This window comes from Saccostrea echinata, unplaced genomic scaffold (assembly GCF_033153115.1).
Source record: "Saccostrea echinata isolate AGI-Se365-2 ecotype Australia unplaced genomic scaffold, CSIRO_AGI_Sech_v1 ptg000054l, whole genome shotgun sequence".
Classification (NCBI taxonomy): domain Eukaryota; kingdom Metazoa; phylum Mollusca; class Bivalvia; order Ostreida; family Ostreidae; genus Saccostrea; species Saccostrea echinata.
Window position 1 is genome coordinate 44,930,849 of NW_026889803.1, and position 15,343 is coordinate 44,946,191.

At 31.5% G+C, this 15,343-nt stretch overlaps 1 protein-coding gene across 2 annotated transcripts; it reads right to left on the reverse strand.

The window, feature by feature from the left end:
• Positions 1–3,627: 3,627 nt before the first annotated feature.
• LOC133205423 (pyruvate dehydrogenase E1 component subunit alpha, mitochondrial-like) lies at positions 3,628–14,264 on the reverse strand. Of its 2 annotated transcripts, none has more exons than XM_061341240.1 (9): positions 14,155–14,264; positions 10,659–10,721; positions 9,755–9,928; positions 8,176–8,302; positions 6,616–6,707; positions 5,643–5,891; positions 5,069–5,205; positions 4,588–4,696; positions 3,628–4,161 (listed from the first exon to the last, which is right to left on the reverse strand). In XM_061341240.1, exons 1-9 carry the CDS (start codon positions 14,203–14,205, stop codon positions 3,997–3,999), a joined length of 1,167 nt encoding a protein of 388 aa, XP_061197224.1. In that variant the 5' UTR covers positions 14,206–14,264; the 3' UTR covers positions 3,628–3,996. The 2 variants fall into 2 exon arrangements, with proteins under 2 accessions (XP_061197224.1, XP_061197225.1); XM_061341241.1 differs by lacking the exon at positions 8,176–8,302 and adding an exon at positions 9,026–9,152.
• Between the last annotated feature and the right edge of the window lie 1,079 nt (positions 14,265–15,343).

Consider the following 15,343-nt stretch of genomic DNA (forward strand, 5'->3'; position numbering starts at 1 on the left):
CTTTGTCTGTGTGCTCATTTTAAAGTTGTTCACACAGTAAACATCTTCACATTGTTAACACCTTTGTATGAATGCACCTGAATGCACTGAAGTATTGATTGCCTCTCTACCAGTTTAGCATAATTATTTAAACACCCCGTGAAAATTTCTATTCAATCTGCTCGTTGGCCCATGGCAATGCCATTCAGTCTGAGCATATTACGCAGTCAATAAAGGAACTTGATATTCTGCGTAGTTTCCCTCCATCCTGACCTGCAGCTGCACAAATTTTTGAGTATGCTATCATCTAAGATACATTGCATGCTGATACAGGGCCCCTCTACTTCAAAAAGAATTGCATACATTGTCAGGTAGAGCAGATTCGAGTATCAAATCAGACTCCATAGGGAAGGATTTGGCCACATTATAAAGATGATATAAGTCACTTAAATATTCCAGCAGATTCGAAAAGTACAGATTCAAGTCCAAGACAATGCCCCTTTTGGTAGGGATGGCCACATTAAAAAATCCAAGAAAAGCTGAGCCTCCAAAAATCATATTGATATGCACATATTCCAAAGCTGTATGAATTCATTTTTTTTTTTTTTTTTTTTTGAATAATTGACATCATTTTTAGGGTGGGGCTAACATTCTTGATCAAAATTTACATATTGCAAGTATACAGAAAAAAAAGTTTTTGAAAAATCTTTTGACACCTACAGTACTCCTCCATGGCACCTGATCCCACTTTGATGTTTTAAAAGGTCCGTGTTTGCTCAATTCCAGATTTGTAATGTTCCAATGATATATTAAGCTTGATTTCTAATTGTTATCTTCAAATGGGTGAATTAAAAAAATGATCATGCACATATTTTTCAACCTACACTTAAAGTACAAGCAATGGGAATACATTTCTTTGTCTCAGCATATGTCTTTAGATAGTGTCTAAATATACCTACCAAATATCTCAGTTCATAAAAAAGTTATGCCAAAAAATGATGCTAAAATATAAGGAGTGCAACACCTTTTTGTGACATTTTGAAAATTTTATATTTTTAGAAGGTCTGTGAAATAAATAATAATGGTTAATGCTGGAAATAAAGACTTTCCTGATAATATTCAAAGTTAAATGTAGACTGTAGTAACTTTTGTTTGACCAAGATGTGGTCATGGCTGATGTTGATGTTATACCATGTCAGGAGCGCAACAGAAAAAAATGTAGTGTTGCCAAAAAACATCGATTTTTTTAAAAATCTGAAAGCCAATTAAGTCAAAAAAGAATTTTCAAAGTTTAAAACAATAACTGATATACAATTTAAAACTTTAAAATATTATAGAAATCAAAAGCAGCATTAATGAGAGTCAAGTATCTGTGCATACCCAATAATGTCAGGAGTGCAACATTTGATGTTTTGTTCCCTAGCATGAAAAAAACTTTTATCACTCTATGATTCTCGGATTTTATTTTGGAAAATAACGACATAAAAAAACATTTTTACCAAATAGATTTATCAATTACTTGGTTTGTCTGTGTTTCAGATCTATATTTCTACGGTCAGGAGTGCAACATATATTTTTAAAGATTCAAGTTATGTGGTGCAAAGACTTCTACTCATGCTAAGAAATATTCTTTGATTAATAATGATCTATTTGAATGATTTAGTACTAAGTTATTGACTGTCTTATTATTAAAATCCTTCTCTTTTATAATTTTATCAATTCAGATGTGGGTTTTTTTTTTACCTTTTCTTTGATTTTTCTTAAGAATGTGAAAAAATAAGACACTAAAAATTGTTATAAAGTTCATGTAATTCCACCTCAACTTCGCTGAAACAAAAGAACAAGTTCTAATATAATTTTCTACTTTAAAGACTCCAAAGTGCAAAAAGATGTTAGAATTATTGCTGATCAAGTATGAATAAATGTATTATAATATATATATATATATAAAGAAAAAATTGATGAGTAGAACGTTTCTGGTTGATCTCAGTTGCTTACAGTGTTTGCCCTGTGATGGAAAATATACTATAAAATATATTTTATCTTCTACATATATATTTTAGCAAATTTTTTTTACATAAATATGGAATAATTCAAGATATAAAGCCAAGTTTTAATACTTTCATGTGTTTTAATTATGAAGTATTGGACTATAAATATTGCAGTTTTGTTACCACTTGATGTTGGCAACACATTATGAATTTTTGTGTTTTATGGTTTTAATTTTACTGCAGTCAGGAGTGCAACAAAACTGTTTTACAATTATCAATGATCTTCATCTATCCTTAGTAAAAAAATAAGTGAAAAAAAAATGTTCGATACTGTTTGATGTTCAAAACATTACGTCTATAAACTAATTAAGGACATTTTACAGTCAATTCAGAAAATAGTTTTCATCACTTAACATATTTTTTCAAATACAATGTATACGAGGTTTAAGTCCTTACTTAACTCCAGGTAATCTCATCAAGATAAGTGTATGAGGTAGAGAGAGCGGACATTAAGAAACAATGACGTTAAGCGGACGTCATGACACTAAACGGCGACAGCGCCGGGTGATCACATAAAGTATTTTTAATTTTAGAATAATTTGGCAAATTATCAACGTATCAAGCTAAAATTTTCAACATTTCTTAAACTTTTGTTGTTTTATGTTCCGCATAAATTTTGTAAGCAAAGACTACATATTATTAATTTTATCGCGTCAGTCCACGAACTTTTTGATAACCCCTCGTATATATTACACATTGCAAATAGTCATGTTTTGAAGTCTTGATATGAAAAACTTGCCGTAAATGATAAAAAATATCAAAACAGCAAACTGATTTACAAACTAAGAATGGATTATTGTGTTATAATTTTTAAAAACAAAGTTAAATACCGGTAAAATCGGATACAGGAGTGCAACGCAATAATGTAATACATGTATAGGGTCACTTCAAACCAGAATTGAAAAAAAATAATGTAAAATAACAATCAAAAAGCCAATTCTTTTCCACATATGCAAGAGAAGAAACTCAATCAAGGTTTAGATATAATCACTTATATCCCTGATACCATTTTGAAGAATAGAAAACTAAAAAATTTTTTGGTTATGTATTTTAGAAAATATTTCAGAACAAAGTGATATTTTCTTCTTTCAAAAAAAAAACACTAAAAAAAAATTCTGAAACTTTTTAATTTAATTGTCTATTCTATTGCAATTGTAACTAGAATGCATGTACAATATGATGATATATGTGAAAAATATGTTATGGGTAGATGAATGTTTTCAAAAAATTTCAATTTGGTGGTCATTTTTTTTTAATTCACCAAAAATGTCCAATGCAGCACCTCGAGAAACTTTATATCCCTCAATGCCTCATTCAAGGTAAGGGTGACAGCTACATCAGAAAGATATTCAGTCTTGGTGGAAGGATGCCTGTGATATAAGCTCTCCTCAACTTCAAACAATGTTAGATGAGATACAAATTTTGTAAAAATTTAATCAGATCTGTCAGACTACAAATATAGTCACTGAATTATTCTACAAAGACCTCAAGATGTGGACTGCCATCTAAAAGTAACAAGAGTACTTTTATTTTTTTTATTCGAATTTAGGATATTGACTAAATAAAGGAATGAAATCAAATGTATAAAGCATAAAAATCACAGCTAGTCATAACAATTTAATGAATGTAACAAAATAAAACTGGAAGGAACTTCTAGATATCATTTACTCTGGAATACCATTAACTACAGAATAACAATTGGCAATTTAAAAATTCTCCTTTTTCCTAAGTTAGTCACCAAATATTTATGAAGCATATGATTTTTGTAACATTAACAAATACATCCATAATACTTGATGGAGATTCTTCTACCACGAGGACTTCCAAAGCTGAGTATTTTCAGTCCCCTTAAATAAAATCACATCCATTTTATCACGACTGAGATACGATAAAAGCTTTTTCTTCTATGCCAAATATTTTCACACTTTTCTTGACTCTTGAAATGCTGTCCTTCGGTGAAGATTAATCATCGTGACACAACCCTTATACTGGGGTCACATCCTCGGACCATGAAGTCAGGTTCAGGTTTAATGTAAACATTATTGTACAGCTCTTCTAAGGGAATCTCTGGGTCATTTTTGGCCTGTTCTGCTGCCTTGTCAATTTCTTTCTTTATTTCCTGATCAATTTTCTACAAAAAATAAACCCAAAAGAAAACTGGTTACATAGATGGTAAATATTTCCAAACACCAGACATACTTGAAGGAGAAAGAATAATGTTAATTAAGTTAAAAACATCTGATATCAGCTAGGGATTCTATACAAGGGCAGTACTTATCTTTTTGTACATTATGTAGATGTACATGTACAAAACTTATAATGACAACTGTGGGGAGAAGCCTTATAAATACAATTCTTTATTTACATTCACTAATAATAAAACTCAATAATAGGTATTTATAAAACAAAGATAACACTTATATTAAGAAACAACACCAAAACAATAATTATTTGCCTAAATAAATGAATACATCAGAACAATAGAAACACTTTACCAATGTATATGAACATATATGTAGTTCTCTCATCAAGAAGGGTACCAACTGAGTAGCCTTACCTTTAATTCCTCTGGAGTAACAAGGTTGTTGTCTGTTATTTTACGCTTGAATACAGTTATAGGGTCCCTAGTTTCACGAATTTCTTTAATCTCCTCACGAGGTCGATAACTGCATGAAAAAAATGCAATCTGACTTTAAAACTGAAATAATTGACTTTCAAAATTTAATGGAATCACACAAGAACTATATGAAAATTTTCAAATTACTGTAAACATACTTTTTTCCACTAGGGTCATAATTCAGCTGAATCACAATTTCTGTTCAATTTGTGGGTCAAAAATTATCCAGATTTCCTAGATTTCCACTATATGCTTTAATATACTTTAAGTACACTGGGACAAATTTTTGTGGAAAATTTGTGACCATATACATCACATTATTAATCATGGGAAAAAGTACTAATTTGATTTTGAATGCAAATAATATTTGAAAACCATATTGAAACTCTTGTCTCTGTCAAAGCTTAAAGTACATATGCACCTAGTTCCTGGGTCACTCATACTGTGCCCATGGTAACGGTAGGTTGCTGCCTCTATTAGAATAGGTCCATTATGAAGTGCATAGTCCCTTGCAAACTTTGTTGCTTCCCTCACTGCTAATACATCCATACCATCCACCTAGAAAAAATAAGTATAAATACTTAATAAAATTAAAAGCAATGCAATCCAATTTCAATCTTGGATGCTGAAATTTGACAAACATGACCTTGGAATTCAATTAGATATTTCTCCATCTTGTTCTATTCAAAATATAAATAAATATAATGTTTGGGCTCATTCTAGTTGTATTTCTTCAATGTGTGTGAGGTTAATGTACCTTTTACTGTTCAAATTTGGATAAGATTCAATGAATAAAAATTGACACATACTGAATAAAAATCTAAGTTAGTCTTTAAACAGGTCTAAATGTAATTACATGTAAATATAATGCAATTTTTCCTTCAGTGATAAAAACTTTTAAAAATGGAGATTCACAGAACTTGATACTAACTGTTTCTTTCTTTTTTTTATTTTTCCCCCCTCAATTCAAACTTATATGAACATATTACACTTACTCTCATTCCTGGAACATAGTCTCCCCTGGTGTAGTAATCTGTGCTGGCTGATGCCCTCTCTACACTTGTTCCCATACCATAACCATTGTTCTCACAGACAAACACACAGGGGAGGTCCCACAACTTAGCCATGTTGAACGCCTCAAACAGCTGTCCCTGATTGGCTGCTCCATCTCCATACAAGGTCACACAGATGTTTGGCTGATTGTTATACTTCAAGGCAAAGGCAATTCCAGCTCCTAGGGGTACCTATGTCAGAGGCATTTCTCATATAATTATTCATTAATTTTGGAGCACTGAAACCTTTTTCGATAAAAAAAAAGTGATCTACTTGTATGTCAAACAAAATACTTTACCAGCATTAAAATTTTTTTAAAATATTTGTCTTGAATAATCTTCCATGGTGCTATAAGCATTTTCCCTTTTTAATTTTCGAGTGCAAAATGCACATTCCTCTCTTATGACTTAATGAATCAGAATAAATATCATATTAGTTTTTTTTCTGTTTGGAGGAAATAATAGGCACATAAACTTCAATGTTTTTAAAAGATTTACTTCTTTTAGGTTTACAGAATTACTTAAAAAATTAATGTTAAAATGTAGCCACTTATTTTGATTCCAATTTATATCAAAGAAAGTTAAGACAATGTTCTCAATAATTTCAGTCTGCATAATACCGGGCATATGTACTGATCAGTTTAACAAATTATCATGATTATAGCCATGTTGATCTTCATGGAAATTTTTGGATGTAGCTGATATGACATATAAATAAGGACTCTCCCATACATATTCTAATGCAAAACTTTTAACCCTTGGACTAGAACAACCAATGATATTTTATAGATCTGTTTTATCTACAAGAGAATTTGAAAAGTTTTCCCTAATATTCCTATGAAAAACTCAGAAAATAAATATGGCCCAATCTAGTTAACTTGGTCATTATATAATATATATGATAAAACAATTTTACCTGTGCTCCAACTATACCATTTCCTCCATAAAAGTTCTTGGTGTACATGTGCATGGAGCCTCCCTTACCCTTGGCACAACCAGAGGCACGACCTTAGAGAAAAGGAGAATTCATATTATTGTACACGTAGTAGTTCAGTGCTTCTATGAAAATGCACGAATGTTAACATTTTAATTATATCACTACTTTATATTTAATTATATAAAAATTGTGCATTCATAACAAATCAATGGCCTTTTATATTTCATTTTTAATAAAAATCTTTTAGTCAATCATTACTGCAATTTATATACAATATCATGTAAACATTTTAAAATGTGTTTAATGCATGAATAACTTACACCTGAAACATAACTGATACATTCTATATAGATGTACATATTTGTTAGTTAAAAAAGTGTTTCAGACTAAAAAGCTTATTATCATGAATTTGGTAATAGATCAGAACAATAGATTTGGAAATAAATTAAGAGAAGATCTGCACTCTGAAATATGAAAACAAGGGCCCAGCAAAGCTGAGCATCTCCTCACAATATATCTACAATTACAAATGACAGTTTCTAAAACAAAGACTCTGTATGGGCTTCACACAATGATGAATATCAATCATTGCCCTTGACCTTTTGACCCTTGGATTAAGGAAGTATGAGACAGTTGAATCAAGTGATACTTTTAAATGAATTGTGTGGACAACTTTCTTTACAGATATGAAAGTCCTCAACCTTCATCTTTTAATTCTTAATTTTTTTCCCTGTCATGAATCATCTCTGTAGATAGTTTGAGACAAAAATGTCAAATGATACTCTACATATTATGTTATGACTCACTGAACCTTGATCTTAGACCTTTGACTTTCGACCCTATATTGAAAAGGCAAGTTCCTCTGGTCAATATCTTCCTCTGTAACAAGCAGGAGCTAAAGGTCTAAAGCTGTCCACAACATTGGAAAGAAAATACAAATGTATCTTCATTATGACCTTGACCTTTTGACCCTCAATTGAGTATGTTTGTATCCTGGTCACCTTCCTCTTTAACAAATCTGATTTAAGTTCCAATAACTACATATCATGTTCACTACACTATTCATAACTTACAATAACTTTGACCTTGACCTTTTGACCTTCCAATAAACAGGCATATTTCTTTAGTCCTATGTAGCATGTGGTCCAATGATATTCTAAATATGTGCCCATAACATTTATATAAAAAAAATACCATGACTTTGTTTTGAATATTGACCTTTTGTTCCTCAAATGACTAGGTTTGTACATCTGTCTGTAGCAAGTTTGAAAGTGAAAGCTGAATAACTTCCATGTGAGAGAATAATACCACTATGTCAACCATGGACTTTAAGTGGATTGAGTTTAATATATTTGATAAACTATGAACAAACATCACTGGTAAGTAAAACCCTAAATCTATAAACTTACTGTGGAAGATAAAACAAAAATCAACAATTTCAAAAGTTAAATGTGAAACTCAAATTATATAAAATGGACAAGAATTTGAAATTCATGCAGTATCCTTGGCAGCTGATGGTAGGAAATCACGCTGGTCTACCTGTTAACTCCCCCAGAATTCCATGTACTGGTACACCCCTCATAAATGTCCAGCCATGGGCTCTGTAGGCTGTGATCACAGCGTCCTCCTTAGTTATACTAGACTCCATACCTACACACACCGCTTCCTAAAATCAAGTCCCACATTGTATATAATAACATCACTTTTGTTAATCCATGAGGCAGTGAGGCCACATAGGGGTTACATGATTGAGCTGCTGGTTGGCAAGGCACTAAGTTATAACAAATATTACAGCAGCACAGGAGCAGGAAGAGTAGCTGAAAATGTTCTTTTGTCAAAGAATGCAGATGCTAACTATAGGCTTACAGGCTTAACTTTAAAACAAAGAACAAAACATCTATACAAAGTCAGGCTTCTTTCACAACATAATCCTTATTGCTCTACATACCACATCAACATCTTAACAGTTACCTGACTCACAACATCTATGATATATAAATGTTTAAACATTTCCCCTTCATATTTTCTAACTTTTCCTTTTCTGTTTTTTTTAAGACAAAGCCACACAAAAATTTGTTAGCAAAGTAATGTGCCCAGAAGATATTATGAAAGCAAAGGACAGATTCACACTACAACACAGCAAAATCCAAACAAAAAAATGTTAGTACTGATGTTTAAACACCATATACACACATGTACTACATGTAAAGATTATCCAAATAATTCATGCAAAATATCAGTTTTATAATGAGTGAGATAAAATCATTTCTCAGTGACATTGAATACATGAGAGTGAAGTGTTAAAACAGTCACACTTAGTCACACTGCTATCAACATAAGAGAACCACAACCCTTAAACTGGGAGGCAGAGTGATCTCCCTTGTACTACCTGTCAGTTCAGCCAACACCCCTAGGACACTGATGCCCCTAATGTATGTCCAACCATGGGCCCGGTATGCGGTAATTACGGCATCATCAGGAGTAATGGCGGCCTCCATGCCAACACAACATGCTTCCTGTATTTACATAGTGGACATGAACCATTTTCAGTGATTTCACACTTTCACATTTAAATCTTAAAAAATGTCAATTATCCATGATAAATGCTGGGAAAAACATTTTAATTTATGTTAAGTTGTTTATCTTATCACTCTGGATTTTTCCAGTTTTAACCAAAAAACCCCCTTCCCCCCACCCTGCCTAACTCGCTCTCTGTGCCAGGGTTATTCACAAAAATGACTTGATCAAACATATCTTACAGCATAAAGCATTCAGAGAAAATAAGCAAGGATGTATACATATGCATCTTCATGCAGAAATTCATTTCATAAAAACTTTAAATCAACAAGCAAACAGTTAATCTAATATCAAAGTTTATAACCAGAAATGCTTTCAGTCCTCACTACTAGGCATTGCAAAATCATACATACAATTAAAAACAACATCCAAACAATTATTTTAGATCATATATAACCATCCGTTTCATGTTTTATCAGAAATACTTTAAAAATATTTAAGTAACGAAATTAAAATATATTATACTTAAAAACAGTGTTTTTCTTTCAATTGATTCTCAAAATAATAAATGAGTATATAATTGCATTTCCTTTCTACTTACTTGTCCGGAATACAGATGACAGAAACCACGGATGTGTTTGGATTTGTACAGACTTCCGGCCATTGTCTCCATTCGCCGTACCGTCACCATGTCCTTATAAAACTTAACAGCATCCTCCCTGGTTATAGTGGCTTGGTTTGGGGGACCATGTTCTAATTTGTGAAGGAGACAGGGCTGTAATTTAAAATTAATATTGTTCACTTTCTATTAAATAAAAAATACATCCAGTTGAACAATTCCATGAATAATTTTATTTGAATGGCACAGGACATAACTTCAGTATTTTTTTTTTTCAAAGCTGTTGTCGATTACTCTTAACCTTTGTACAATTAATAGAAAATATCACTGCTAAGATGCTTTCAACCACTGATTTATGAAGTTTCCCACTGACCCAGCTTTTTGTAATAGTGTGATGCTTGTTCCAAAGGTCAAGGCCCTCTAACCTTAATCCAAGAGGCCCTTGTCCTTGTTCAAAATGACCCTGGTAATGAGTCAAGGCACCCACCCTTGTTACAAGCTACGTGAACAGCCTTTAAGTTTCCCAGTTTTAAAATTATGCCCCGACAAGAATTTTGCTCTTCTTATTCACTTCACACAAGTAATACAATGAAATCTTTACCAAAAAAGAGTATTATATCAGAAAATACCACACAGACATGTTCAAATAATTTGTACTATTTCTACAAAGTTTGACCAAAACAGAAATTTTTATTTAAAGTTTCCTAGATAGTGTTGTATCTACATTGAGAAAAATAAAATCATTCATTCCTGAATGCTATATTGTCATTTAGTACAAAAATATTTACTCTCATGAAGCTTATTGGTAAATAGGATACTTTTCATAGTTTTTTTTTCTTTCTTTTACACAGTTCTTTTGTTGCAACTTCTGACAAACATGACAAACCTGAATATCTAGGGTGGCTTCTGGCACCGTGGAGTATTTGCAGCCATTGATTGCAGAGACACTCTAGAGAGAAAAAAATATACTAAGTCATAACAAGACCTCAGTGTATTGTTAATAAATGTAAATCTGAAAACTAAGTCATTGATGACAATCTTCTTCCTGAAAGTCAGAAAATGAAAGTGTTTATGAATGAATTATTGCACAATAGTCAACACATCATAATCACCATGACACTCCTAACCATTTGTCTGTCACTTTTGTTTTACAGAGAATTTTTTATTGAACTCTGCAATTACTAAACATTAATAATGTAAAAGAGCTATATTACAATGTCACCTAGGAAAACATATTTGAAAATTATTTGAACTTGTATGCAAATATTATATATAATGTTATTCTCCAACTGTGTATATTGTAATATACTGTTTAATATGACTAGTAAATATAATGTACATCTTTCAGTTTCACCGCTTCACTGTATGTAAATTTGAACTTTTAACAATTAACACAATATAATACGTATCTTGTAAAATATGCCATAAAATTTTACGTCTTGATCAACTGAAAATTGACAAAAAATTATATTCAATGTATTGAGTATTAGTTCATTTTTGTACATATACATCATAAACAAGTTTAAAATCAAGATTTTGTGTCACAGGATTTCAATCCATTTCCTCATACATGCGTGTAATTAGTTGTTACCTTTAAACAGAGAAAATTATGTTTTTTTAATAGAAAAAGGTTTTATTTTTTAAATAAACCATCTGATGTAAATGTACACTGTAGCTGCAGCTAGATCAAAATTTAGTTATGGGAAATTAGATTCTTTCGATCTAAGAGTTGCATGGGGCTTCTACCATAAGAAAATCTTGTTTAAATACATTTTCAATGAGGATTTTGTCCAGAATATAATGATTTCATCACCTACCTCTCATTATTTATTTCCTAGTTGGTAACATGACATAACAATGAAGCACATTGAAGTGGTAAAATTCTCAGCTAAAATGGAACGTTTTGAGCTTTCTTTAAAACATTGATTGTCACATAATGACACGCCTATTTCTTTAGAAAAGAAAAACAATGGTTATTAATAAATGGTTCATTCGAATACCTGTAGAACAGGTATTCCATAAATATAATAGCCAATCAAATTTTGATGGTCTACTTAAACACTGAGTAAACGTGTGTTCGACCAATACACGTGTTGTGGTAACTTTAGTAATTAAAACATGATAAATTCATAATTATGTATATATTCGTTGCAATACGTGTTTTACAGAAGCGGGGTCTCTAATTCTCTCTTCTAACTTTATAACACCTCCATTTCAGTGTAACTGATGTTACTAGTCGCAGAGAGTGGGGTGTCCTAAAGCATTACAACAAATATTTCTTTCTCATTTCTAAAGAAATTGGCATGTCATTATGTAGCAATTGATGCTCGATAAGAAACGCCCAAACTTTTCACTCAGATGCAAAATTTTACCACTTCATTGTAACAATTAATTTAAGTTACAAACAACTCTCAGTTTTTAACCATTCATTTGAAAGAAAAGTTTCAATTTTATAGACATTCATTTTTTTCCAAGAAAAGCAATAGAATCATTTGGAAGGTGTGTGCCAAAATAGTGGCTATACTTTCAAAGTAGCCACTCCCCAGTCAAACTTATGTCCCAACTCTCCCTCAAATAGCATTTATGCTGCAGGGCCTTCAGGCCTGCTATGTATTAAGACCCAGCTCAGTGTCATCAGAGACCTATATACTAACGGGATAGGCAACTCCTTCAGCACCATGTTTATTTACCCAACACGGCACACACAACACTGCAAGTTTTTCAAACTACGTTTTTTCCCAGTAAAAAGCTTGTTTTCTGATCAATTTAATCTGTTCTTTTTGTGTATCGGAATAGATATTTAATAAATTTTAAAGCACATATTATAAAATAATTTAGATATTAAGTAAACAACCACCATAATCGGCAATTTCTCAGAAATACGGCTGATTAGGGGCACGCACTGATTTTTAAATAAACGTAATTACTACCAAGATAAGGTATAAAAACAGTGCTAAAACAAATCTAGAATAATTTTTTGATAGATAAATTAAGATTTTATTCTGAAATATTTGATAGCAAAAGAGATATATTTAATTAAAATTGACTTACGAAATCCCGCAACTTACGAGATATCGCGAGACTTGCGAGAGTTGCCTACCCCGTTAATATATAGGTCCCTGGTATCATATGGTCATTTTACAGTTGGATTTATGATATTGCAAAAATATCATTAATTGTTTCACAGATATGATAAGAAACAAAGATGTAACAGACACATAAAAATGATCAATGGTACTATATTTATTTGCATTCAGGAAAACTTGGGTAGACCCAAAATTTAAATCAAATAATTTTTTTGATAAATCTATTGAGTTTTCGTAACAATTATCAATAGCAAAAATATCTAGAATATGTGTACATATTTCGATAAAAACTTGTGCTTGATTTGTCACATATGTCTTATCTTATACATATAGTACACTGTAATCAGGTCTGGTACAATCACTAGATTTAGCTACGTAGCTTGAATTACCTACATAGCTTTATTTACCTACCTCGAGTAGCTTTATTTAGCTACTAAATCAAACTTATTTCTTAAAGCAGAATTTTTCCCAGAAAGTGCAGAAAATTGCACTTTGATGCAGTGATAATTTTCAACTTTGAACTCATCTGAAAACAATTCATGAAAAAATCACTCTTGGAGATATGTCTTTTTTTGCGCAATTGCAATCAAAGTTCTAAAAGTTTTGGGGCTATATACAACAGTTAATTTGTGACCTAACAGTTACTTCTTGAGTGTAATAACAAAGAAAACCAGTTTTGGTTAACATGAGCACAATGTGAAGTAATCATACTTATCCACGCCTCATCGCGCACAAGGTGTGTACAGTTACTCAAACAATGGGAATACATATTTTCCTTAAAAGTGATCAAAGGCAGCAATGTTAAAACTATCTCTGCTTTAGATTTTTTTTAAATGATACCTAGAATAAATATTAGTAGATATTTTCTTGCGACTTTTTGTCTTTTTAAAATAAAAAGCAAAATTGTGATAAGTTGCCTTTAAATAGCTAAATAAAGCTACCTGAGGTAGGTAAATAAAGCTACGGTAGGCAATTTTAGCTACGTAGCTAAATGTACTGATTGTACTGGACCTGGTAATTGATTTACAATATATGTTTCAATTAATAATAAAATAATTATCGCCATAGACTTATTAGAGAAAAGAATATTGTTGATTAGCTCAATCATGGCCTTCGGGCACTGAAAGTTAATGTAAATATATAATATGTACATGTATACCTGCGCATACTGTATATATTTACAACTTTCATTGCCCGTGAGCTCTGTGAACGTTAATTTACCATGGAAACATGGTGAAACCTGTGTGTATTGTATCTGTCATTTACGTGTATGCACTGTAAATTAATAAACCTTACCGATCCAACAAATGTTTTTACAGAAATACGTCTCAATGTTAACGAAAACATGATGAGAGTAAATTCTGCAAAGGTGACTCGAGCACTCAAAGCTGGTGAAGGTCACTTGGAGATTGTAGTAATAGATTACTCCGGTATGACTACTTTAATCCCGGAATGTCATGCACGCTGAGATATTGCTCGTCACACCGGTATCGATCGTTAAAAATAATATTTTATATATCGACAGAGGTACAATCTGTTAAACTGAATTGAAATGAGAAATAATATCATAAAAAAGAAATACAGGAATACAAGTACTGTAATCATGTTTAAAAAAAAATCAGGTGGGGCGTGTTGTACACGTCAGGTGCCCTTTACCTGTTTACACTTTTCATGTTCCGTCACATATCATTGTATCATTGTATCGATCATAGCTCAGGTCATAATTTATATTGTTTAATAGGACTTTTGATTCTTGCGTATCGAATCAAGCTGGAGACACAAACCCCATGCACAGATGATAATGGTCTATTTCGACATAAAATGGAAAGTTGGTGAAGATTAGAGACAAATCTGTAAAATTTGAGGTTTTCAGCACATCAATCGAGATGTGGACTCAAAACCGGCATTGTAATTTTCTGAAAGAGGCTTTCATAATTATGCCTAATGTAAATTACAAGTTCATTTATTGCGATGATAGAGATAAAAAAAAAATGTAGAAGAAAATTAATTAATATTTCGAAATCTCGAATTTAATATTTTCTAAACGTACTCAAACATGAAAATCAAGAGTAAGATATGATTAGAAACATTTTTTTTTTCAACTTGTAGTGATTTGGATCAACCGAAAAATGTATATTATAATTCATATCTAGAAATATTTTCAATAAAACGAAGGCTTGACACATTCATTGAAAAAAAAAATATTACAGAATATGCAGGTGATAAACTATTTCTTATAAACATTTACGTTTATTGTGTCAATTTCGTTTTATAGATAATGGATTTTAATGATAATGAGAATTCTGCATATTACATATACATTGTATTTTGCAGGAAGTACTTTAATTTAAAAATTGTTTTTGGAAATTTTCATAATGGCTGACTTCTGATATTTTTTTCCAGTTTTTATTATACATTTGTACGCATGGGTACATTCTTCGTTATTATCCTGGGTTTTTGTACCGAGACAACCAAGTATAATCAA